The sequence below is a fragment of the Erinaceus europaeus genome, chromosome 15 (genome assembly GCF_950295315.1).
Source record: "Erinaceus europaeus chromosome 15, mEriEur2.1, whole genome shotgun sequence".
Lineage (NCBI taxonomy): Eukaryota > Metazoa > Chordata > Mammalia > Eulipotyphla > Erinaceidae > Erinaceus > Erinaceus europaeus.
In genome coordinates, this window is record NC_080176.1 from 24,347,076 (window position 1) to 24,371,063 (window position 23,988).

Below are 23,988 nucleotides of genomic sequence, written 5' to 3' on the forward strand. Positions count from 1 at the left end.
GTTTCCTTCCTGTGTGACACATACAGCAACTCTTCACCTCTTCTCCATGATTCTAAAGAGTTTACCTCAACTTGTGTGCACTGAACACACAGACAAAAGCTTCAAGAAGCAATTTTCAAAAAGGGGAAAAGTCATTTTATCAGGGTGTAGTCAAATGAGTCATGGTCAGGGAGGAAGATGTGACCAGCAACTTGGAATGGAGAATTATTTAGAACTAGGCATTTAGGGAGGTAAAGCAGCTCCAAGAGCCTTTTGAATCAGTACAGAGATCTAGAGAAAAGGGGGATTAAGTACCTCACCGGTCAGCCCCTGAAGCAGGTTGTATGTTCATTGACAGCCATAGAGAGGTTGGGAGGGGGGTAGGAGCAATTTAGATTTTTAGATTTCATTTGTTTTTATGAGAAACAGATACCAGTGTAGTACTCGGCTCTGGCTTTTGGTGGTGCCAGGGATTAAAACCAGGGCCACTCGTGCAAGTCCTGTGCTTGACCCCTGAGCATCTCGCCAGCCCACAAGAAGCAAGTCTTTCTCTTATGCAAACCATGCCCTCTTGTTTTCCTATTTTGCATATTTTGTAATGTTAATATCACCTATTACTTTGAAACATAGTTTCAAAGACACTTGCCTAGGGAAGGATACTTTTGTTGCTGCTACAAAAAAGAAAAACGGTCAGGAAAAGTAGCCATTAACATAGTAATTGCCTCATTAAGGCAGATTCTGTGATTTAAAAGAATTCCTTTTCTTACTGCTTGTTTTTTTCAATTGTCAGACCAGGGCATTGCTGAGCCTCATGTGCTGCCCTGAGTTGAGCCTGGGGCCTCACACATCCCAGGCGTGTGTGCTGACTCTGAGTCCTCCCCCTCCCGTTGGCATCTTAATATTTGAGATCAGGTGCTATTTCTCAAGACCCTTTAACGATATGTTTGAAAGCCTGCAGTATTAAGAGAGCATGGCGGTGGGGGTGGTAGTGGTCATGTATACCAGTATATTCACTTTGTTCCCGCCACTGCGTGCTCTCCTGTTTCCAGAACTTGACTCCGTGCTGGTGTAAGTTTTGCTGGCCTGTGTTTCAGTAAGTCTCCGCTGTGGGTATTCACCATGTCCTTGCATGGCCTGTGCTCTCTCTGTCCCAGGAGCAGCCCAGTCAGGTCAACTACGGGAACATTTGCACGGGCCTGGAGGTGCTGAGCTTCCTGTTGACGGTGCTGCAGGCCCCCGCCATCCTCAGCAGCTTCAAGCCCCTGCAGCGCGGCATCGCCGCCTGCATGACATGCGGAAACACCAAGGTGCTGCGGGCCGTCCACAGCCTCCTCTCTCGCCTCATGAGCATCTTCCCAACAGAGCCAAGTATGTAGCCTTGCGCCCCACCCAGAACCCTCATCCCCTGAAGGGATGGGCAGCTGGGCGCTGAGAGAGCATGTCCTCCCGTTGCCATTGAACCTTGGGTCCACTTTTCTTTGGGCTTTCGGCCTTCCCTTTAAGCAGGTGGCATAGAAAAGCTTCAGAGCAGCAGCAATTGCTTTCTCACTCCTGCTGTTCTGAGCATGCCCTTACCCAGCTGAACCCCAGTCTGAAGGTGTGAAAGGGGAGTTAGGTCTAAGCTTTCCATCAAATAGTCATTGATTAACCCACATTTCTGCAAGGTGTAGATGAGTGTATTTATAGTGTGTCTAGCTCCAGCTTGGTTGTCACTAAGCTTAGCAAATGGGCACCACCCCTCCTCCTCCGTGGAAGGAGAGTGCCCTGGTCTGTGGCCTCAGCCCCTAGACAGTGAGCACAGGGACAGTGGAGCTTAGGGGCAGGGGTGGACCTGAGCCCCTCCTCCCACTTCTCTGTAGGTACCTCCAGCGTGGCCTCCAAGCATGAGGAGCTGGAATGCCTGTATGCCGCCGTGGGCAAGGTCATCTATGAAGGGCTCACCAACTATGAGAAGGCCACCAGTGCCAACCCCTCCCAGCTTTTTGGTGAGTATGCTCTTCAGTCCATGGGCACCTGGTAGAATGCACACTTTACTATCTCGAGGCCTGGGTTGGAGCCCCTAGCACCACATGGGAGCATCCCAAAAGAGAGAAGTGTCACAAGTGAGGGAAAGCTCTGTGACCTCTCTTCTTTCTGTCTCTCACCTGCTATCGGGGGGAAAAAAAAGCAAAAAGAATTGGCCAGGGTCTTTAGAATCTTGAAGCCGCAGCCATGAGTTGCTAACTACGTAAGGAATTGACAGCTTGCCATTTCCATTCAGGGACCTTGATGATTCTCAAGTCCGCCTGCAGCAACAACCCCAGCTACATCGACAGGTTGATCTCGGTCTTCATGCGCTCCCTCCAGAAGATGGTCCGTGAGCACCTGAACCCACAGGCAGCATCGGGCAGTGCCGAGGCCACCTCAGGTAAGAGGCCTTACATCCCACCTCAGACCTGAGTTCTTTTTTTTTTTTTTTTAATTTTTTAAAATTAATTTATTTTTTATTGTTGTTGATGTCAACATTGTTAGGACAGAGAGAAATGGAGAGAAGAGGGGAAGACAGAGAGGAGGAGAGAAAGATAGACACTGCAGACCTGCTTCACTGCCTGTGAAGCGACTCCCCTGCAGGTAGGGAGCCGGGGCTCGAACCGGGATCCTTACGCTGGTCCTTGCGCTTTGCACCATGTGCACTTAACCCGGTATGCTGTGGCCCGACTCCCTCAGACCTGAGTTCTACAGTGATCTCAGATTCCCATTGTTCACGTGCACTTGCTCCCCCAACCCAGCCTCCCCCCCCCCCACCATAATTTCTATCTAGCTTGTGGTGGTGCTGGGGACTGAACCTGGGACCACAGTGCATTTGCAGAACCACTTAAGCTGTCTTTCCTTGATTTGGTCTGAAAACAGAAAATGCAGGCCCCTTTCTAATGCCATTAAGGCTTGTGAGTATTAGCGTGAAAGACATCTAGAAGTGTCTGGGCACTGACTGATGCGGCACATTCACCAGTGAGGGCTCGAGCAGTTTTGCTGTAAGACTGATCGATCGCATCATCATAGCTGCTTTTTAGTCGCTCACAGGCTCTAGATGTGGGCTGTGGACCCTGGAATCAGACATGACTGGCTGCTGGCTGCAGCTCAGTATACACATGCTGTGACTGCGACCCAGTCGTGTAGCTGCCCAGGTCCCAGCAGACCCCCTCCCCTCACACGGCATCCTCCCCATGGCAGGCCCCCTCTGACAATGTGTAGGAGTGAGAAGGGGTGAGGTGTGTCAACCTCAGAGTTCTGGCTGCCGGAGGAAGAGTCAGGTTGGGCAGGGTGCAGTGTGCTGATGTGCACCTGGGCTGTGGGTCCACCTTGCCCCTCCTGGACAGGGACCAGCGAGCTGGTGATGCTGAGCCTGGAGCTGGTGAAGACGCGACTGGCTGTGATGAGCATGGAGATGAGGAAGAACTTCATCCAGGCCATCCTGACCTCCCTCATCGAGAAGTCGCCTGACTCCAAGATCCTCCGGGCTGTGGTGAAGATCGTGGAAGAGTGGGTTAAAAATAATTCCCCCATGGCAGTCAACCAGGTGAGCGGGGTGGGGAGGTGCCACTATGCTTCTGTTCTGGTGTTGAAAGAAGCTTCATTGTCAACCTTTAGTGATGCTAGCAGCACAGAAGCTGCAGTAATGGTGAAGACCTGCCATTTCACTCAGTAAGAGCCTTGTAAAGCTTGTGCTTTGTTCTGTAATGTAGTGACAGAGTGAGTATTTGCTAGGAGCATTCTGTTCCCACCCGTTTTGATTCCAGTAAGCACCCACAGATAATATCTTTGATTTTTCCAGTTAAGGAACACTCTTGCCTTTTACTTGAAAGATTTGCAGGCACTTAGAAAACAGTAGAGCAGGTGATAAGATACTTCAGAACCTCTTTCTTCCCCCCACATCAAGTAATTGACCTTTTTCTCTCAAAACATTTTGCAGACACCAACCCTGCGAGAGAAGTCCATTTTGCTTGTGAAAATGATGACTTACATAGAGAAACGCTTTCCAGAAGACCTTGAACTAAATGCCCAGTTTTTAGACCTTGTTAACTATGTCTACAGGTAACTATAGTGATTATCAAAGTATCGTATGATTTGACCAGTCAGTGTAACATGACTTTTTCATTTATTGCAGACAGAGAGATTTGGGAGTGAGGGTATTAATAACCCCAGTAACAAATCTTCCTGTGTGGTGGGGCCAGGTTCGAACCTAGATCACATGCAGGGGACTTTGCACCTTTTAATTCTACCCAGATGTTGCACAATCCCTAGCAGTGTTAAATCACACTGGGATTCATGTAAAGTCACTTAAATGCTAAACCATGCCAAGATCATTAATGAACTATGTTTGAGTTCTGCATCCGCCTCTGATTTCTTACATGCTCTTGACCCACACATGGTGTCTGATGGAGCCAGTGTTCACTCATTGCCAGGTAGCCAAAGTCATCGCCAACCTCGCATGGCGTAGGCTCAGTATTGTTCTGTGGTTACAGGGATGAGACACTGTCTGGCAGTGAGTTGACTGCAAAGCTCGAGCCTGCCTTTCTCTCTGGGCTGCGCTGTGCCCAGCCGCTCATCAGGGCCAAGTTTTTTGAGGTGTTTGACAACTCCATGAAGCGCCGGGTCTATGAGCGCCTGCTTTATGTGACCTGTTCCCAGAACTGGGAAGCCATGGGAAACCACTTCTGGATCAAGCAGTGCATCGAGGTAAGACGGCTCTACTCGCTATTGGTGCTCTGGGGGCTGGGGGATAGCTCATGTACTGAAGCCAGGGTCTTCGCATGCACTGGGATGAGTTAGCTGTCTCCACTGTAGATGTGCTTGTCATCTCTAATCAGAAGGAAAGGAGACTGATTGACACGTTTTATTTTAAAGCTCTCTGTATGTGACTAAGTCTTTGGGTTTGAAAGTTGAATGTAATATCTTGTAGCCAGAATTTCATTCTCTAAATGAACATTACAAATTGTCTGCATTGGCCGTGCTGTGATTGTCACACATTGCCTTCTTGGGGGAAGGCATGGGCGGCCAGCCCTGGACAGCCCGCAGTGAGGAGTGGGCGCCATGATGACAGCTTATGCTTGGTGGGTCCAGGCCATGTGGGTGCAGATCAGGTTGTTGGTATGTTTGATATCACTCCTGAATAACTTCCCCAGGTCAGTCTTTCCACTCTGTACCTCATGTGTAGCAAGCAAGGGGAGAGACAGTATCCTTGCTCAAGGTGCTCCCATGTGCTGCTGGAGCTCAAACCCAGGACCCGGTGAATGTTAGGACCATGACCTCTTGTGACTGAGGGCCTCAGGCATCTGATACCACTGAGCCACTTTCTGACCCAGTTTTCATTCTGTGCTTTGAGGGGATAAGACTCCAAAGCGCGCGCGCACACACACACACACACACACACACACACACACACCTCCACCCCAGGCTCTCCCACGTGGTGCCAGGGATCCAACCCAGGGCCTCACGCACAGTAGCATGTGTGCTGCCTGCTGAGACATGCAGCAAGGCTGCCTTTGATCTTCTAGCGGGACTGCAGGCCATGTCTTGCTCACGTGTCATTCAGATCTAGTTTTGGTGTGGTCTTCATCTGTGGCTCCTGATGCTGTGTGAGTGGTTCTTGCCTGCAGTGAATTAAACAAGATTCCCAGGTGACTTGATTTTGTGAGACAACCAAGACAAGATGGTGGAAACCTCAGTGGGGAGGAGGGAATGGCGGTGCTGAGTGTCAGAGCTTGTCGGTATTTCCATCTATTTACTCGGCGCTGATTGTCTCTGGTGTGGGAACTTTGTCAGTGGCAGAGATGGAGCCAGGTGCCCCAGTCAACGCTTTGTGTAAGAGAGGCTTATCCATCGGTCAGTGAAGGTGGAGTGTCATTCAGGTCCTGCAGACATGGTGCATCAGGGCTCAGGCTGTTGGTGCACAGGATCAAGGCCTGGGCTAGCTACAGGCCCTCACTGTTCGTCCCTCTGTCGTGCGTCACGTCTGATGCCACGTCAGGTGTCTAGTCGAAGGCCTCCTCCCTCCATTTTGTACCTCCTCACTGTGGCTCACAGGGGTGCTGGAGAGCAGTTTCTGTCAGGCTCACCTGCTGGCCCTGTCAGTGGCAACATTGCTTTGAAAGGAATCGGCAACCCTGTTCCTCCTGGCCTTGCTTGCACATGCCCCTGCCTTCAGGATTGTCTTGCCTGTCCTCTCATTGCAACCGTGCTGTGTCCTCTCTTCACGCCTGTGCATGTGTGCTGTGCCACCGTCCCTCGGTGTGAATGAGTGTGCTCCATTCTTGCCACCCAGGTCACATGGGGGTGTAACCCCATGCAACTTGGCAGCCTTGTCCTGTGAGGATGTCCTGATGCCCAGGCTCTGGGAGGCCCGAGGATGCCTCAGAGAAAGCCTTTCCTGGGGGTCTCCCTCAAGGGGTGTGAGGACTGGTCACATGACCATTCGTGTGGTGTCCTAGAAGGCCTACTGAGCTGAGGTGCCCAAAATGCCCCCCCCCCCGGACTGTGGGAGCCAGCTCAGGGTTGGGGGGTGGCTGTGTAGACAGGTTCCAGGAGAGCAAGTTGGGGGAAGAGTGTATTGGGTGTGTAGGCAGGAGGGGCAGTAGCCTTGGTGCTCAGAACAGCACACTGGTGGCCTCTGTGACACAGGTCCAAAAGTGGAAGTGACTGGAGGGATGCCGGAAGGAGGGTTGCAGGGCAGAGCTTCAACACCCACTTCCTAGGTGCCAGTCTGTGTTCAGGTCTGCTTTCTTTCCCCTAACTATCCCTAGCTGCTCCTGGCTGTGTGTGAGAAGAGCACGCCTATCGGGACCAGCTGCCAGGGTGCTATGCTGCCATCCATCACCAACGTCATCAACCTGGCTGACAGCCATGACCGTGCCGCCTTCGCCATGGTCACCCATGTCAAGCAGGAGCCCCGGGAGCGTGAGAATAGCGAGTCCAAAGAGGAGGTGAGCACCAGACAGGATTGGGGGGGGGGGGGAGCTGACTTCACGACTGTCCCCTGGCTGGGAGGCTCTGTATGACTGACCTGTGTGTGTGTGTGTTAGGATGTGGAGATAGATATTGAACTAGCTCCTGGAGACCAGACCAGTACCCCTAAAACCAAGGAACTGTCTGAGAAGGACATTGGGAACCAGCTGCACATGTTAACCAACAGACATGACAAGTTCCTCGACACACTCCGGGAAGTGAAGGTCAGTGTCTGTGTTAGGAGCAGGACGTTGTTCCTCACCCACCTCGATATTCTGAGTCCTGAACCAGGGCTCTTCATAGTGATGTACAGTTTTCTGTTTCAAGTTACACTTATTTTTCTTCCTATCTCAACTGAATCCGTTTTAGTTCTGTGAGACTCTTATTTGTAACATATATATAGATTTGATAAAGGCGTTCCAGTATCTTATGGGAGAAAAATCAGAAAAAGAGCTCACTAAAATATGAGACTTTGTGATTTAAAAAGGGGGAAATGTGAGTGTCCTGTGGCAAAACAAGTCCACTTTGGGGAGGCTTCAAAGGGGGCACATCCAGACAGACACCTGGTTTCCACAAAGCCACAGGTGAGTCACATGCCAGTTTACAGCTGAAGAGAGCTGGAAGCATCGTGATGAGTTTATTCCCGTCAGGAGCTAGCAAGGGTCATTAACTGCTTATCACAATTGACTTTGACATTTAAGTGTTCCTCACCTACCCAACACCCTGTCAGGTCACACCTTGAGCTTGTGCCTTGGGGACCCAGCTGTGGAACTGGACAAACAAGTGCTGGATCCTGTGCCCCACTGTCTTGTTCTTTCTGCAGACGGGAGCGCTACTTAGTGCCTTTGTCCAGCTCTGCCACATTTCCACGACGCTAGCGGAGAAGACATGGGTTCAGCTCTTCCCCCGGCTGTGGAAGATTCTATCAGACAGACAGCAGCATGTGAGTATATTTAAAATTCTCCTTGGGGTGGCATGGTTTTTGTTTCTTAGTAATATTTGTGAAAAGAAAAACCTCAAAGGGTGGGGGAAATTGTACACTCTTAGCTAAGAATGGCTTTTCCAGGCTACTCCCCAACATGGTAGAGAAACGGGGACTGGTTTGCCTTGAAGGCCCGAGTGACATCCTCTGTGGTTCCAGGCCCTTGCCGGGGAAATCAGCCCATTCCTGTGCAGTGGCAGCCATCAGGTGCAGCGGGACTGCCAGCCCAGTGCCCTCAACTGCTTCGTGGAAGCCATGTCCCAGTGCGTGCCGCCCATCCCCATCCGTCCCTGTGTCCTCAAGTACTTGGGGAAGACACACAACCTTTGGTTCCGCTCCACCTTGATGCTTGAGCACCAAGCTTTTGAGAAAGGCCTGAGTCTGCAGATTAAGCCGAAACAGACAACAGAGTTCTATGAGCAGGAGAGTATCACTCCACCACAGCAGGTGAGGGTACCCTTCTCTCAAGAGTATCTTCTGAGAATGCCCCCCAAGAGGTCTTCAGTGACAGCATGGTGGAATTGTTCTCTCCACAAGCCTTCAGAAAGCCCACTCTGGTTGCAGGAGATCCTGGACTCCCTGGCTGAGCTGTACTCTCTGCTGCAAGAGGAGGACATGTGGGCCGGCCTGTGGCAGAAGCGGTGCAAGTACTCGGAGACGGCCACGGCCATCGCCTATGAGCAGCACGGCTTCTTCGAACAGGTAGCCTCACACCGTGGGTCGGAAGGCAGGGCCATGTGCCTGACTGTCCATCTGGAGGGGGGATTTCTTAGGTGTCTTCATGCCTGTCCTCGTTGAGAAGGAAACTTATTAGTTCAGTGGAAGTGTTTATCCCCACGAAGGCATGTTGATTGGAGTCTTGGCTTAAGAGTGGCCTCCATGCCTGGCAGCCTTTCTCAGCCCCTTGCTGCCCTCACCGGGCCTACTGAGCCAACAGACAGATCGCGCTTGCTGTGTGAGGGCTCTCACGTGGCCCGTGTAGCCAAGACCATGGTCACAAGACAAGATTCTTGGCCCCTGTGGGTCATAGCCACAGGAACTCCAGAAGCACAGGCAAAGCTGTGCCTTGGTAGTCACGTCAGCTGAGGGACAGAGACACCCGTCTCAGGGCTGGGCATCTCTCCTCTGTTCTGTGTGGGTGTCTGCACGCTTACTGTCTCCCACTCCCTCCCTTCCTTCAGGGTTGAGAACGTCAGTGTCCGTTGTTCTTAGACAAGCGTTTCAGATGTTCTCTGGTTTTGAATCCATATTGCCCTAAGTGAGCAGTGGCCAAGAGGAAGCTCCCTGGGAGAGTCTAACAGCATTGTTGACTTTTCAGGCACAAGAATCCTATGAGAAGGCGATGGATAAAGCCAAGAAAGAGCATGAGCGCAGCAACGCGTCCCCTGCAATCTTCCCCGAGTACCAGCTTTGGGAGGACCACTGGATTCGGTAAGCTGAGCGGCTCATGTGATCACTGTGGGGCTCATGGTGAGAATATCTGGACCTTTCCTCTTGCTGGGTGCTTCTTGTGGAGGACTTTGTGATACATTGACTAAGATACAATGTCTTTGTGATACAACAATGTCTAAGAGTAGGTGAGAGTGTCTGTTGGAGAAATAGGGCATGCCTCTTGCTGTGTAATGGAGGCTGGGGCATCCCCAGGCCAGTAGAGCAAAATTCCATCCCTCAGGACCCCCCTCTTCTGGTCTGGGGAATAGGAATGGAGCACAGGGATCTGAGCGTGCAGGTAACTGACTGCTCTCTCATCCCCGTCCTTCCAGTTGCTCGAAGGAGCTGAACCAGTGGGAGGCCTTGACGGAGTATGGCCAGTCCAAAGGGCACATCAACCCCTACCTCGTCCTGGAGTGTGCATGGCGGGTGTCCAACTGGACCGCCATGAAGGAGGCATTGGTGCAGGTGAGACATTCCCTCCCCCATAGTCTGGAAACCCGGATTGTGGAGCAGAAGCAGCATCAGTGAGCCTTCCTGCTTCCTCATCTCTGGATGGCTGAGATCTAGGAGGGGCTGTAAATGTGCTTCAAAGAGTAAGATGTCAACAGGGCATCACAGATGCAAGGGGGATGCTGCACTAAGTCACTGTGCCTTGCTGAGGGTGATGCAGGCACTACACAAGTCCCATAGCGTTTCTACAGGAAATACTTGTTCATCTTCTGTACACAGATTTCTTAAATGACTGATCTTTTAACCTTTTCATTATAAAATTTAAGATTGATAAAATGGGTTTAATGGAGTAAGTTATTTTTCCCAGGCTAACAACACTAACAACACTAATGGGAAGTAATTCAGAATGACGTACTCATCAGAGCAGAGAACATTTCTTACTTTGAAAACTAACTGGCTGACTCTGATGCTGCTAAACCTGGCCCGTTGTAAGTGCTGTTGTCTCTCCCTTCTGGGAACCGCTGTGACCTTATAGCACAGTGCTTCTGGCATACCTGCACCCCTGCCCCACCCAAGAAAGCACCCAGAAGCAGCAGCCTAGATGTGTGCTCCTTCTGAGAGCAGCCAGCATCCAAAGCTTCAGTTCTGTGCATTGCCCTGGATAGCTCTTGCCAGGAAAGTGCTTTCCTCCCGTCTCCTTCTGGCTCACGTGGAGAGGAAGCAGCCCCTGATGCCGCCTGCTATCTGCCTACCTTCACAGGTGGAGGTCAGCTGCCCGAAGGAGATGGCTTGGAAGGTGAACATGTACCGAGGCTACCTGGCCATCTGCCACCCTGAGGAGCAGCAGCTCAGCTTCATCGAGCGCCTGGTGGAGATGGCCAGCAGCCTGGCCATTCGAGAGTGGCGGCGGCTACCCCATGTCGTGTCGCATGTGCACACACCCCTCCTCCAGGTGGGCACCATGTGTAGGCTTAGGGCCAGAGACAGGTGGAAGCAGCCATCACTGCGCTTGCCTCCCAGAGTCATCTGGAGTGATGGGCGGGGTGGGTGTCCAAGGAGAGGAGTAAACTGTTTCCAGGGCATCTGGGTGCTGGGAGCTGGCCCGAGTGGTTGACAGGGATGGTTCCTTGAATACCACTACTCACTTTGAAAACATCTGTCATCTGCTGAGACTCCAGGTGCCAGGTAGCACGTGACTTTCATGTGATGAATGAAGTTTGGAACACAGATGGAAAACAGATGCTTGTAGGCAACTTGTAAAACTAACAAAATACAAACTAGGTGCTGTGTTTGGGGGATTAAAGCAGATTCTGCCTCAATGAAGGAGCACTTACCTGGAGAGAGAATGTGTAGCCCTAGAAACAGCAGTGCCTACGGCCCTGGTCTTAATCCTGGCACCATCTGAGGGCAACGGCTTCCTTGGAGTGTTCAGCTCTGAATTTTGTCCTGCTAGAAGGGCTGGGGAGATAGCACAGTAGTTCTGCAAAAGACTTTCATGTCTGAGGCTCTGAGGTTCCAGGTTCAATTCCTAACAACACCATAAGCCAGAGCTGAGATGGGATGAGAAAAAGAGATTGAGATTCAGTACCATATGAACAGGAAAGGAAATAAGTGTCACTTATGGAATGGAGAGAGAGATGGGATTTGACAGGCAGCATCTGGCTGAACTGGGGCCTTGGTGTCCCGGTAAGGAGACAGCACCAAAGTCTGGAGCCAGTAACTCCTCCAGAGTGGAGAGATGGGAAAGTCAGACCAAACTCAAATGTGTCATCCCTAAGAGCGTAAGAACTGTGTTGAAGGTGCTTGAGGGGAAGCGCAAGTTGGATGTAGGCTAAGGTATTGCTTCCTGGTGATGGGACCATGGGGGTTGGGCTGGAGTCACCTCCCCGCTGACTCTGGCCCCCGCTTGGCCTGCTGCTGACTGTGAATTCTCATGCTGGCCCTCGCAGGCAGCCCAGCAGATCATCGAGCTTCAGGAGGCTGCTCAGATCAACGCGGGCTTGCAGCCCACCAACCTGGGCCGGAACAACAGCCTGCACGACATGAAGACGGTGGTGAAGACCTGGAGGAACCGACTGCCCATCGTCTCAGATGACTTGTCGCACTGGAGCAGCGTCTTCATGTGGCGGCAGCACCATTACCAGGGTAAACCTACCTGGTCCGGCATGCATTCATCATGTAATTTTCCAGACACCCGCTGTTCTGGTTTCATGTCTTGGTTTGGTTTTGTTCTGTTTTGTTTGTTTTCCCTTTTTTACCAGATTCCTGGTTTAAGATGGAATGGAGTGATGGGGTCTTAGTGAAGCTGGGAGGACTTCATAGACATGCGCGCGCGCGCACACACACACACACGCATACAATTATAGACTTTTCCAGGCTAGGACAGAATTGCTGCAAGACTCTGCCTGTTGTGTCCAGGTGAAGACCACCAGTGGGATCAGAGCTCTGGGTTGTGGCACTCTGTTTTGAGGGCCCCACAGGGAAGGCGCGCAGGTGACCTCCCTCAGATACTCTTGCTCAGCTGTTCAAACCCACTAGGCACCTGTATGTCTGAGAGACTGTTGTGAGATAGCTAACTCTGAGGCTTTCCTTTATCTTAACGGTGCAGAGCGTGAAGAGAAGTGGTGAGGGCCCACCTAAGGTCATAAGCCATGTGTGTTTTTCACTTTTTATTTGAGCCTTATTGTGGCACACTGAGTCATGTTGGACGAGAACTGACAGTTCCTCTCTTTACTCTCTAGCTATTGTAACTGCCTATGAGAATAGTTCTCAGCACGATCCAAGTTCAAATAATGCTATGCTTGGGGTTCATGCGTCAGCTTCTGCCATCATCCAGTACGGGAAAATTGCCCGCAAACAGGGACTGGTCAACGTTGCTCTGGACATCCTGAGCCGTATCCATACTATCCCAACTGTGCCCATCGTGGACTGTTTTCAGAAGATTCGACAGCAAGTCAAATGTTACCTGCAGCTGGCAGGAGTCATGGGGAAAAACGAGTGTATGCAGGTGAGTGTCGGCCAGACTCTGGGCAGGATGAGAACTTGCTACGCACACAGCTTGAGGAGCAATCTTTCCAGGAAGGAAGTGGGTAAGGAAATCACTCGTGGAGTTATGTGTGATGGTCTGCATTCTCCATAGACTTTGTCAAATATTTAAGGAAAGAATGCTGAAAACTGCAGTTAGGAGGACAACCTGAGGTATACTGGGGCGAAGCGGATAAGAAGCAACAAAATTAGCTGGACACAGCTTAAGCTTTGGGCAAAATAATACCCATAAAGTGTCTCACATTGAGCTTGGCAGTTAAATGACAACTTGTGAGGCTGTCAAGGTAGCTCCCCTGGTCTGGTGCCTGTCTCCAACTCAGCCTGGCTTTGAGACCCAACACACGACAGGAGAGTAAGTGCTGCAGCCCCAGGGGAAGCCTTGGCACTGTGGCCGCTCTATCTAAAAAAGCCAAGGAGATCAGTGAAATCACACATGCCCGAGTAGGGAAACCTCCCAAGTTAAAAGTAAGAAGAGAGAGGGAAAAGAAAGAAACAAGACTGTCAGTCAGCAAATACGTGGTGTAGACAGCATTTTCAATTTTAAGCTAGTGACCTCTGGGACTTTGTGCCTATATAAATATATTAGTGAAGTTTTTACATTATTGTCTGGATGTCTTGAGAAATTTTTCTTTTTCTTTAAACAGGGTCTTGAAGTCATTGAATCTACAAACTTGAAATACTTTACAAAAGAGATGACAGCTGAATTTTATGCCCTCAAGGGGATGTTCTTGGCTCAGATAAACAAGTATGTATGTTACAGAAAAGTAGCGTGAGAGAAACAAATTATTCAGTCATTTACAACTCGAAGCCAGGGCGACTCTCAGGCCAGAGCTGATAGATGAAGTGCCAGTTGTCGGTGGTCCTTCAGATAGATTGCTACTTGCAGCAGATGGGTATGTGACATGTTGCATTTATAGATGTTCCGTGAGCATACAGTTGCCGATCACATGGGTGTATGTCCCCACATTGTAGCCTTGCCATTCTGAGTGGACTTTTACACCGGTGATTCTTGCTTTGGGTCAGGGCCAGCCAGCTACGGCCTGCAAGCCAGATGGGCATTGCCTGCATCCAGTTTGTATAAACACACCATGTTACTGAGTCTGTGCCCTGCCTTTAGAGTGGCATGTTGGCGACTGAGACCGTGCAGCCACAAATCCTGACCCAGTCAGTGCCTGACCCCCTTCCAGGAAATGCCTATGAAGAAGTGTTTTAGAAAACAGTGGGGAGAGAGAGCATAATGCTTCTTCAAAGAGACACTCATGCCTGAGGCTCCAAAGTCCCAGGCTCAGTCCTCCACACCACCATAAGCCAGAGCTGAGCAGAGAAGCAAGCATGTACAAGTGAGACATACTCTTGGTGCTGCTTCCTGCTGCGAGAGCAGCACACGGCCCACCACCCGCATTCTTTGTGTGTATGAGTTTCATTTTTTATTTATTTTTATTTTATTTTGCCTCCAGGGTAATTGCTGGGGCTTGGTGCCTGCACCACGAATCCACTGATCCTGGAGGTCACTTTTTCCCCTTTTGTTGCCTTTGTTGTTTTATCATTGTTGTTGTTGTTGCAGTCGTTGTTGTTGGATAGGACAGAGAGAAATCGAGAGAGGAGGGGAGACGGGGAGAGAAAGACAGATACCTGCAGACCTGCTTCACCGTTTGTGAAGTGACTCCCCTATAGGTGGGGAGCCGGGGGCTCAAACCGGGATCCTTACGCTAGTCATTTTCGCTTATTTATTTATTTTTTAATTTTTTGTTTATAAAAAGGAAGCATTGACAAAACCATAGGATAAGAAGGGTATAGCTTCGCACAGTTCCCACCACCAGATCTCCATATACTAACCCAACCCCGGACCCAAGATCATTGTGAGATGCAGAAGGTTAAAGGTCTGGCTTCTGTAACTGCTTCCCCGCTGAACATGGGCGTTGACAGGTCAATCCATACTCCTAGCCTGTCTCTTTCCCTGGTGGGGAAGGGCTCTGGGGAAGCGGAGCTCCAAGGCACATTGGTGGGGTTGTCTGTCCAGGGAAGCCTGGTTGCATCCTGCTAGCATCTGGAACCTGGTGGCTGAAAAGAGAGTTAACATACAAAGCCAAACAAATTGTTGAACAGTCATGGACCTAAAGGCTGGAATAGTGCAGATGAAGTGTTGGGGGGGGGGTTCCTCCATTTTGTAGATAGCTTAATAGGCATATTTTAGTTATATTTCAAAGGGCCTGTAGCTATACTAGGTTTTTTGTTTGTTTTTGCTTGAGCCTGAAATCTGATATGCAGGTGAATCCTAATTATTGTCTGGGGAGATAATGTCATGGCTGGGAAAAGGACCAGAAAGCTGGATCAGGGAAGAGAGTAGCTCCCTAATATGGCAAAGGGGTAAAAATATTACGGCAAACCCCATCTATTTGATGTGATCTGGGGTCCATAATTAGCTTAGGAGCCTGTGTGACCTCTGCATCCTTGTAGATCTGAGCTCACATTCTGTGGTCTAGAGTAGGAACAGTCCATGCTGCCTCAGTATTAACCCATCTTCCTCAGGTGTAGCATAAAGGATGTTGTCCATCCTCCCTTTGGAGGGTGGAACATTCTCTACCATTGTTGATCCAAGTTGAGGGCAAGTTCCTGTGGGGGCCCACATAGGGGTCTATTTTGTTATTCCTGATAGAAATGACCGGTAACAATGGTTCGCTTATTTTTAGACAAGGTGGTGATTTTGTCTTTTTTTCAGTGTGTCAGGTGGTAATCACCGGTGTGTGAGAAGACTGTGCGCCGGGTTATCACTCATTTTGGGGGTTGATGCGTGTCAGTGAGGTTCATGTGGAAACCACGCTTTGTGCTGCCTTTGTGCCCTAGGTCTGAGGAGGCAAACAAGGCCTTTTCTGCGGCGGTCCAGATGCATGATGTGCTGGTGAAGGCGTGGGCCATGTGGGGTGACTACCTGGAGAACATCTTCGTGAAGGAGCGGCAGCTGCATCTGGGGGTGTCTGCCATCACCTGCTACCTGCACGCGTGCCGGCATCAGAACGAGAGCAAGTCTCGGAAGTACTTGGCCAAGGTGAGTCTCCAAAGGAGTCCTGACCGAGAGACTCAGCATCACTCTGCATATGCAGTGCTGGGGCCCTATCCCAGGAGCTCATGCTTGGAGGATCCCTGTGCCACCTCCCAGCCTGCTTGTGCCTGCTCCCCCCCCCCCCCCCCCAGCCAGGGCTTCCTTTCTCTAGAATGACTTTTTCACATACAGAGGCAGAGAGAAATAGTAAAAGAGACCACAGTACTGAAGATTCTTCTTTCTTTCCTTTTGGGGGGCTGGGCCTCAGCCTGGGTCACATGCATGGCAAGGAGGCACACTGTCCAAGCAATTTACCTTGTCAGCCTGTGCCTGATTCCTCATCTCGTTGCTCCTATATTCCTCCCAAAGCTTCATTCTGAGACTATGAAGGCCAGACTGGACACTAGGGGTGTGTCAAAGCTAGGTCTGGGTCTAGGGTCTCTGGGATGGCTGACGAGCTTCAGTCCCAGGTAACTTGAAGTATTTGTGCCCACGCTTCGGGGTGAGGCCTGCCTGTAAGCCTTCTCTCCCTGTCCCAGCACAGACACAGTTTACCAGGGCTGGTTCCTCTTGCCTTCCCCAAATCCACAGAGCTATTTTTCTTTTTTGCCACCAGGGTTATCACTAGGCTCAGTGCCTGCACTATGGATCTATAAAGCCAGCTTTCTCGGCCATTTTTTCCTTTTATATGATAAGACAGAGAAATTGAGAGGGGAGAGGGAGATAAAAAAGGACGGAGAAATAGAAATACCTGCAGCACTGCTTCACTGTGAAGCTTCCTGAACCTTGCAGGTGGGAACTGAGGAGTTGAACCCAGATCCTTGCTCTACCACAAGGCCCCCCAAATATCTTTTTTATAAATATTTACTTAGTACTAGGGAGATAGCTCAGCCTACTACACCCTTTAATGTGCATAGCTAAGACCCCAGAGGCCCCAGGTTCAATCCTAGCTACCACCTTATGCCAGAGCTGAACAAGTGCTTCAATATGTCTCTGTACCAATTCCTATTCTCTCTTGGAAAGAAGTGAAGCGTCATCCATGAGATAGAGAGAACCAGATCACAGTTCTGGCATATGGTCTGCTGGGCTCAAGCTAAGGACCTCACACTCTCGAAGCTCCACACTCTGTAGTGGCACCATCTCCTTGGGCAGCAGAAAAAATTCATTACTGCACAAAACATAAGAAAAATTTGTCTGCTTTCCTGCTTGTTCCAAGGTTTGGCGTTTTCAGAGTTCCTTGATTTAATACCATAATTGAAATGAATGTCAGCCACCACACAGAAGTTACAGTGGACTGTAAAAAAAAAGGCAGCTGCCGTAACACAAGGGGCCCACCGCACTCTGGGTGTCCTTGTTTGACTAGAGACTAGCCTCCCCCCCCCACCACCACATACACACACACCATGTGCCCTGCTGGGTAGTTGGAAGCTGCTAGTTCCTCTCTGACTTCCAGCAAATACCCATTTTTGTTAAAGTGAGGCCACAAGTTAATATCAGCAGGCTGGTGGGCCCTTTCTACTCACCTGCGACCTTCCTGGGGTCAGTGATCCAGCAGACTGGATGAGTCAGTGCTTGGCATTAAGGCAGCATCTAGCTGGCCATCGGTGGTGCTGTTGATAAAGCACTGGACGCTCAAGCACCAAGCCCCAAGTTTGCTCCTCGGTATCACATGATGATAGAAATGCTCTAGTTCTTTCTCCCCTCCTCTCGCTAATAAATAAAATCTTTGACAACAATAAAAGCAAGGTCTACATAAAAAAATTCACACTTTAGGGGTTTTATTTTAATCTGTAGGACTTGTGTTAAGTTTAATGCTGCTGGTAGCCTCCCTGTAACTGTTGACAGTAGCAATAAAACCACTCCATATAGTGTTTGAATATTAGGGACTGTTTACATAGGGATCTCAGAAATTCCCTCCAACTTTGGAACTCCCTTCTGTCTCAGGTGCTGTGGCTCTTGAGTTTTGATGATGACAAGAACACTCTGGCAGATGCCGTGGACAAGTACTGCATCGGCGTACCCCCCATCCAGTGGCTGGCCTGGATCCCCCAGCTGCTCACGTGTCTGGTGGGCTCTGAGGGAAAGCTGCTTCTCAACCTCATCAGCCAGGTGGGCAGGGCTGGTTCCTGGGGACACGTGCAGCCAGATAGCGCTGACTCCAGAGACTGTTCAGCGTGATTGGCCCACTCTTGCAATGGACAGACTACTTTGCCTTTGTTTGTATGTGTGTTTTTCTTGGATCTGTGTCCCTGGATGCTGGTGTCTTGTGGTTTGTCAGGCTGTATTGATTCAGTCTGTTTCGAGGAATGTCTGGTAAGGACCTTAGCTCTGCAGCAGTGAGGAACACCAAGCTTTTCAAGTCTGTTGAATTATTTCTCTGGGCTGTCACCCCTTGAAGTCACAGAACAGTAGCTACTCAGTCTTTTTTTTTTTTTTTTTAAATAAGAGCATCACTCTAGCATGTATGATGCTGGGAATTGAACCCAGGACCCCATGATTTTAAGCCCAGCACTTAGCCACTTCACCACTTCCTGGGCCACTACTCAGTCATTGCTAAGGACTCACTAATTGGGTGAGATGTCTTCATCACCTTGAGTAGAAAGGTAATAGTGACAGTCTTTGCTGGTCAGTATAGATTCCAGTCAGAATCAATTTGTGTTTCCCAGTTAGTTGTGGGTAGTGACAGAACTGACTGGTGTCCTTGGCTTTTTATTTATTTATTTATTTATTTATTTATTTATTTATTTATAATCTTCTGGGTCCAAGGTCCAGAGTCTGGCACCTTTTGCCTTCCTGAGATTTTCTGGATTCAATATGAGCGCAGTGCCTGTCACTTACCACCAAGAGCAGGACTGATAGCATTTGTGTCTCAAGTTGAACGCTGCTGGACATCTCACTGTTGCGTCCAGCCCAGGCTATCTGGGGTCAGAAGAGCTGTGTTGAGCAGGGTCCCTCTGTCTCTGTGTCCGAGCAGGTTGGCCGAGTGTACCCCCAGGCCGTCTACTTCCCCATCCGGACCCTGTACTTGACCCTAAAGATAGAGCAGCGGGAGCGCTACAAGAGTGGTAAGTGTTGTGTGGCCAGCCGGCTGGGGAATCCTGGTCCTGACTGTGGCGGGCACAGTGTGGCCCCTTGGCCGCTCCCCACACTCGGCCAGTCTGGCCTGAGTGATGGCAGCAGGTGTTCATGTACCACAGAGATGTGGCCCCGTGAGTCTGAGAAACACCTGAGCCTTTGAGCAGCAGGTCATTGTCAGAGTAGGTGACCTCAGCAGGCTCTCTGAGCATCAGACTGTCAGTTACTTGTCTCAGTTTGTCACTTATGAGGAATGTCCCCAACTGTCAGGATCAGTCTGCCAAAGACATGAAAGTTGACTCAGTGTAAGAGCTTTATCATGAATAGTCCTGGCATGCAAACAAACAGCTCGTTTAATTCCCCAACAAGCAGGGTTCTTTGCAGTCACAGAGCTGTTTGTTTCTCTCTTTTAACTCATGTTGTGAGGCCAGAGTCTTATTTATGAAGGCGACGCCCTCTGCTGGGCTCCAGCAGTGCTGCACACCCTTGGGCCTGTTTTGACCCTCACTCCCGGGGCACCTCAGGGAGCTGGGTTCTGGTCATCTGAAAATTAGGATGTTTTACCCGGAGCTGAAAGTGAAAGCCATCAATTGGGCCATGATAGTTCTCACATAGCAAACAATTTGTTTTCTCGAGAGCACTGTTCTCTCCATGCAGTCAGGTCACCTTAGATGGAGAGATGCAGCGTCTAGATCCTCTCAGCGGGCACCTGGAATGTGTAGCTGCCTTTCCCCCCAGTCTTAGCAGCACTGAAGCCTTCAATGGGGCGTCCAGGCCTGGGCTCGCCGTCTGTTCTCGGCTTCCTCCCACCAGAGCGCCCCCTCCCTACCCCAGTACACCTCTGCTTATAGCCAGGGCGCCCCAACCCTGGGGGCTCCGCCCTGTGCGAGGCCCGGCAGGAACCGGCGTTCCTCTGGCCGCGGGTCCTTGAGCGCACGAGCTCTGGCGGCGGCCAGTGGTGCGCTGACATCGGCGTTGTGTGTGTTGCTCTCAGATTCTGGACAGCAGCAGCCAAGTTCAGTGGGTAACCAGTCCCATTCTGCATCAGATCCAGGGCCCATAAGAGCGACAGCACCCATGTGGCGCTGCAGCCGAATCATGCACATGCAGCGGGAACTCCACCCGACCCTGCTGTCTTCTCTGGAAGGCATCGTCGACCAGATGGTCTGGTTCAGAGAAAACTGGCACGAAGAGGTATTTGTGTGGTGGGAAAGGCTGGCTACTCCTGGTGGGACTGTTCTCTGACCAGCTGCCCACTTGCCTGCCCGGTCAGAGTATACGCTGTCAATCAAACACTGGCGTGGGTGAAAGTTCATGTCTGTACACTAGCAGATGCTGAGAAGGCTATTTGTGACCTCCAGATGCGCTCCGGACTCACCTCTGTGGGTGCAGGCAGCAGTGGTGGGGGTAGGGGTGTGAGCTGGGGGGTAGTTCCAGGGATCTCAGCAGCCAAGGCCCCTCATCCTTGCTGAGCAGGTTTTGTACACATGAGGCATTTCTGTTGGTCTTACCTGTGGGTGTTGACCTGAAATCGGGCTTCTCTCTGCTGGTCAGCGGGAAGGTGCCCGTAGGCCCACACAGCTTTCTCGTCTTCTGTCTAGGGAGCTTTCTCCTCACTGAAGTCTTGGCCCACGTGCCCTATCTACTGTGTGTCAAGGACACTGATCTTGCCCTGCTCTGTGCCAGTGGCCAGAGACAGTGGGTAGGGGAGCCAGTGGGTGCTGCTCGTGGGTGGGGGCGGCATGTGACTGCCCTCGCTCCCCTCCCTCCAGGTGCTTCGGCAGCTCCAGCAGGGCCTGGCAAAGTGCTACTCGGTGGCGTTTGAGAAGAGCGGCGCAGTGTCGGATGCCAAGATCACCCCCCACACGCTCAATTTCGTCAAGAAGTTGGTGAGCACATTCGGGGTGGGCCTGGAGAACGTATCCAACGTCTCCACCATGTTCTCCAGCGCTGCCTCTGAGTCTCTGGCTCGGCGGGCACAGGCCACGGCCCAGGACCCCGTCTTCCAGAAGCTGAAGGGCCAGTTCACGACAGGTGAGTCTCCCTGGTGCTCCCCTATCCCAGGAAGGTCCACCCACCCCTGGCCGTCAGTTTCACAGCCCTGCTGAGGGTATTTCCATGCCACTGTGTGGGTGGGCTGGTGTTCTCTGTGGAGGCTCAGGCTGGGGCTCTTGCACAGAGGACTTGCGTGGGAGAGCTTTCGTCAGTATCCAGAATGAGCTAAAAAATTTACATCAGAAAGATTCAGATCCTTAGGAACCCTGACTCTCACCTGGGTCTGAATCCTTCTCTCCAGATCCTGAGTCCAGAGCACTGGCCCCAGCTAACATCTGCAGAGAGGTAGAAAGAGAGTGGATTCAGGCCAGATGGTTCCTACTACTAACCTTCCCCCCCTCCCCCCCCCCCCCCAGCCGCCTTCTTTCGTTGCTCTCCAGTCAGTTCTCATGGGCAAACACCAGTGTGGGTGAGGCAGTGAGTCCAGCACTCAAGGTGACGGTGAAGCTTGCGTGGGTTCTGACTTCAGAATCAGCAGGTGGTAGCTTCTGGTGATCTGGCAATAGTTCAGGGGTGTGTGGGTTTCTGGTCCCAGGAGCTCAGACCCCAAGTCCACTGCTTTCTGAACAAGAAGACCGGTCTCTCTCAGACCCTGTCTTAACCACCCCAGGCCCCCTAGTACTTGTTGGCTTAACAGTGTCCCCTAGGGAATGGGGCTTCCTTCCCACTCCTTGCTCTGCCTCCACATCCCCGGGTCAGGCTTCGTCTGCAGGCTCCGTACACCCACTTTTCTACAGATGCCTGGTTGCTCCATGTTCATGCCAGGTTGATCTTCTGGGCTGGGCCCCAGGCAGGGCGGCTCAGTCAGGGCCTTCTGGGGGAAGAGGCTGCGTGTTCCCCACACCACACATCTGGCCTGATGCTTGGCTTGGAGAGCCTGGAGCAGGTTTGCCCCTGGACAGTCAGCCCCTTGTGCCGATGGGTCATCCTGGGTCCAGACGCTCCGTGTTGACCTTCTGAGTCAATGTTTCTGCTCAGAGCTCTAACCTGACCAGTTAGTCTGTGGGGAGTCAGCTGCGGGGCCTTGAGGGATGGTCTGTGCCTTATGGGGAGGAGGGTCCACCCCAAAGTGCTGATGGGAAAGGCTGGGCTTGTCCTGCTCTGCCATGGGGCGGGAACAGACTCCTGCCTACCAGTGGTGCTGAGCTGGGTGAGGATTTCCTTTAGCTCACCTTCTGGTGAATTCCAGCGTCTGAGAAACAGAGTAGACACGAGTGTCTTGGACTGCTTACCTAAGAGGCAAGTTTCTTGCTGAGCTCCATCCTGGGCTTACCCCAGGCCAAGCAATCTGGGGTGAACCCTCTCCCCTCCTGTAGCTGCAGGCTGGCTGCTGCCTCCTCACACCTGGCCTCTCTTCCTTGTGGGGTCCTGTGGGCTGTTTAGTGGAGTGGCCTGTAGAGCTAGACCTACACGTGGACATTTCCACAGGGACCTCCTGGGGACCCTCATGCTGTCCCACCGGCTTGGGGGTCAGGCTCCTGGGGCCTGTCTTCTCTGCCCGTTCCTCCCACCCACCCTGGGGCTCCCCTGTCTCGGTCCTCAGTTTGCACTTCAAAGGGCAGAGGGGCAAGACTTGCTGCTCCCACATGGTGGGCACCTTCCCAGCTGGGGCTACCGCCTACAGCGTCAACCACTTGCCTTCGTGTTTCAGATTTTGACTTCAGTGTTCCAGGCTCCATGAAGCTTCACAACCTCATTTCAAAACTGAAAAAGTGGATCAAGATTCTGGAGGCCAAAACCAAGCAACTCCCAAAATTCTTCCTCATCGAGGAGAAGTGCCGCTTTTTAAGCAATTTTTCAGCTCAGACAGCTGATGTAGAAATTCCCGGGGAGTTTCTGATGCCGAAGCCGACACATTATTATATCAAGATTGCTCGGTGCGTTAGAGGCCTGTGGCACCCCCAGTGGCTGAGCTCACTGCCAGAACTGGGTTTTCCTTGTCTCCAAATCTGGACCGAGTCCCCTTACTCCAGAGTGGGGGTGTGAGGGCATAGAGAGGGTGCTGTGAGGGTGTCCTGGCCCCGTTTACTTCACTGCCTCTTCCTGGCACACAGGCTGTCAGTAGCTGCCACGCCAGGGCCCTGGGCCTGACCTTCCTGCTCTCCCTCCTCTTTGTCTCTGCGATGTGAGATCTCGGCCCACTGTTCCCGTGCTAGACAGGAACCCCACGGGGCAGCTGTGTCCACAGCCCATCTCTCCCAGCTGGCACCAACTGCCGTCATCAGGGTGTGGAGTGGGTCTTCACTGCCGGCTTTTCCACTCCACAGGTTTATGCCCCGGGTGGAGATTGTGCAGAAGCACAATACGGCAGCCCGGAGACTGTACATCCGTGGGCACAATGGCAAGATCTACCCCTACCTGGTCATGAACGATGCCTGCCTGACGGAGTCACGCCGCGAGGAGCGTGTGCTGCAGCTGCTGCGCCTGCTGAACCCCTGTCTGGAGAAGAGGAAGGAGACCACCAAGAGGCACTTGTTCTTCACAGGTATAGAGGCCTGGGTATGAGGATGGGCCCTAGTGCCTCTAGCCCTCCTGGGGCTGGGACACCACACTGGAGGGCAGAATCACTGAGGAATGTCTTCCCTTGGCTGAGTGCAGGGCCTGAGAGCGTGGTGGAGGGGCAGCTGCTGCCTCTGGGTGCTACAGAGGGGCCGCTGTCTGTCTGTCTGACCCAGCTGAGGAAAGACACCTGAGCCTTGGTCCCTCGAGTCAGAGCCAGTGCAGTACAGCTGGCCTAGGCCTGTCTGCAGCTTTCTTCTGCTGACGTGTAACTCAACCCATTTTGACCACTTGTTAGCAACTGAGTCTGCTAAGTTAAGTAGTACATTTAAAAACATGATTTCTAGAAAGCTCTGTGTACCTAGTTGTGGGTTAGACACAGAACTGGTCAACTCCAAACACAGACCCCAAGTCATTCTGGAGTTTCTTCACGTGTTGAGATTTGGCA

General features: G+C 51.5%; 1 protein-coding gene across 6 annotated transcripts in view; it reads left to right on the forward strand.

The window, feature by feature from the left end:
- The window catches only part of TRRAP (transformation/transcription domain associated protein), a 97,286-nt gene that overhangs the window by 68,375 nt on the left and 4,923 nt on the right, over positions 1-23,988 (forward strand). For 4 of the 6 annotated variants that reach the window (XM_060173304.1, XM_060173310.1, XM_060173306.1 and 1 more), the window contains 24 exons: positions 1,134-1,347; positions 1,839-1,964; positions 2,240-2,386; positions 3,336-3,535; positions 3,929-4,050; positions 4,482-4,695; positions 6,759-6,938; positions 7,038-7,184; positions 7,784-7,903; positions 8,102-8,389; positions 8,507-8,644; positions 9,261-9,373; positions 9,706-9,841; positions 10,587-10,778; positions 11,776-12,004; positions 12,568-12,833; positions 13,516-13,616; positions 15,716-15,917; positions 17,856-18,020; positions 18,886-18,976; positions 19,981-20,180; positions 20,759-21,020; positions 22,693-22,918; positions 23,309-23,526. In XM_060173304.1, coding sequence (XP_060029287.1) covers positions 1,134-1,347; positions 1,839-1,964; positions 2,240-2,386; positions 3,336-3,535; positions 3,929-4,050; positions 4,482-4,695; positions 6,759-6,938; positions 7,038-7,184; positions 7,784-7,903; positions 8,102-8,389; positions 8,507-8,644; positions 9,261-9,373; positions 9,706-9,841; positions 10,587-10,778; positions 11,776-12,004; positions 12,568-12,833; positions 13,516-13,616; positions 15,716-15,917; positions 17,856-18,020; positions 18,886-18,976; positions 19,981-20,180; positions 20,759-21,020; positions 22,693-22,918; positions 23,309-23,526 — 4,297 coding nt within the window. The remainder of the gene's footprint in view (positions 1-1,133; positions 1,348-1,838; positions 1,965-2,239; positions 2,387-3,335; positions 3,536-3,928; positions 4,051-4,481; positions 4,696-6,758; positions 6,939-7,037; positions 7,185-7,783; positions 7,904-8,101; positions 8,390-8,506; positions 8,645-9,260; positions 9,374-9,705; positions 9,842-10,586; positions 10,779-11,775; positions 12,005-12,567; positions 12,834-13,515; positions 13,617-15,715; positions 15,918-17,855; positions 18,021-18,885; positions 18,977-19,980; positions 20,181-20,758; positions 21,021-22,692; positions 22,919-23,308; positions 23,527-23,988) is intronic. The other 2 variants (XM_060173309.1, XM_060173307.1) reach the window with 2 other exon arrangements.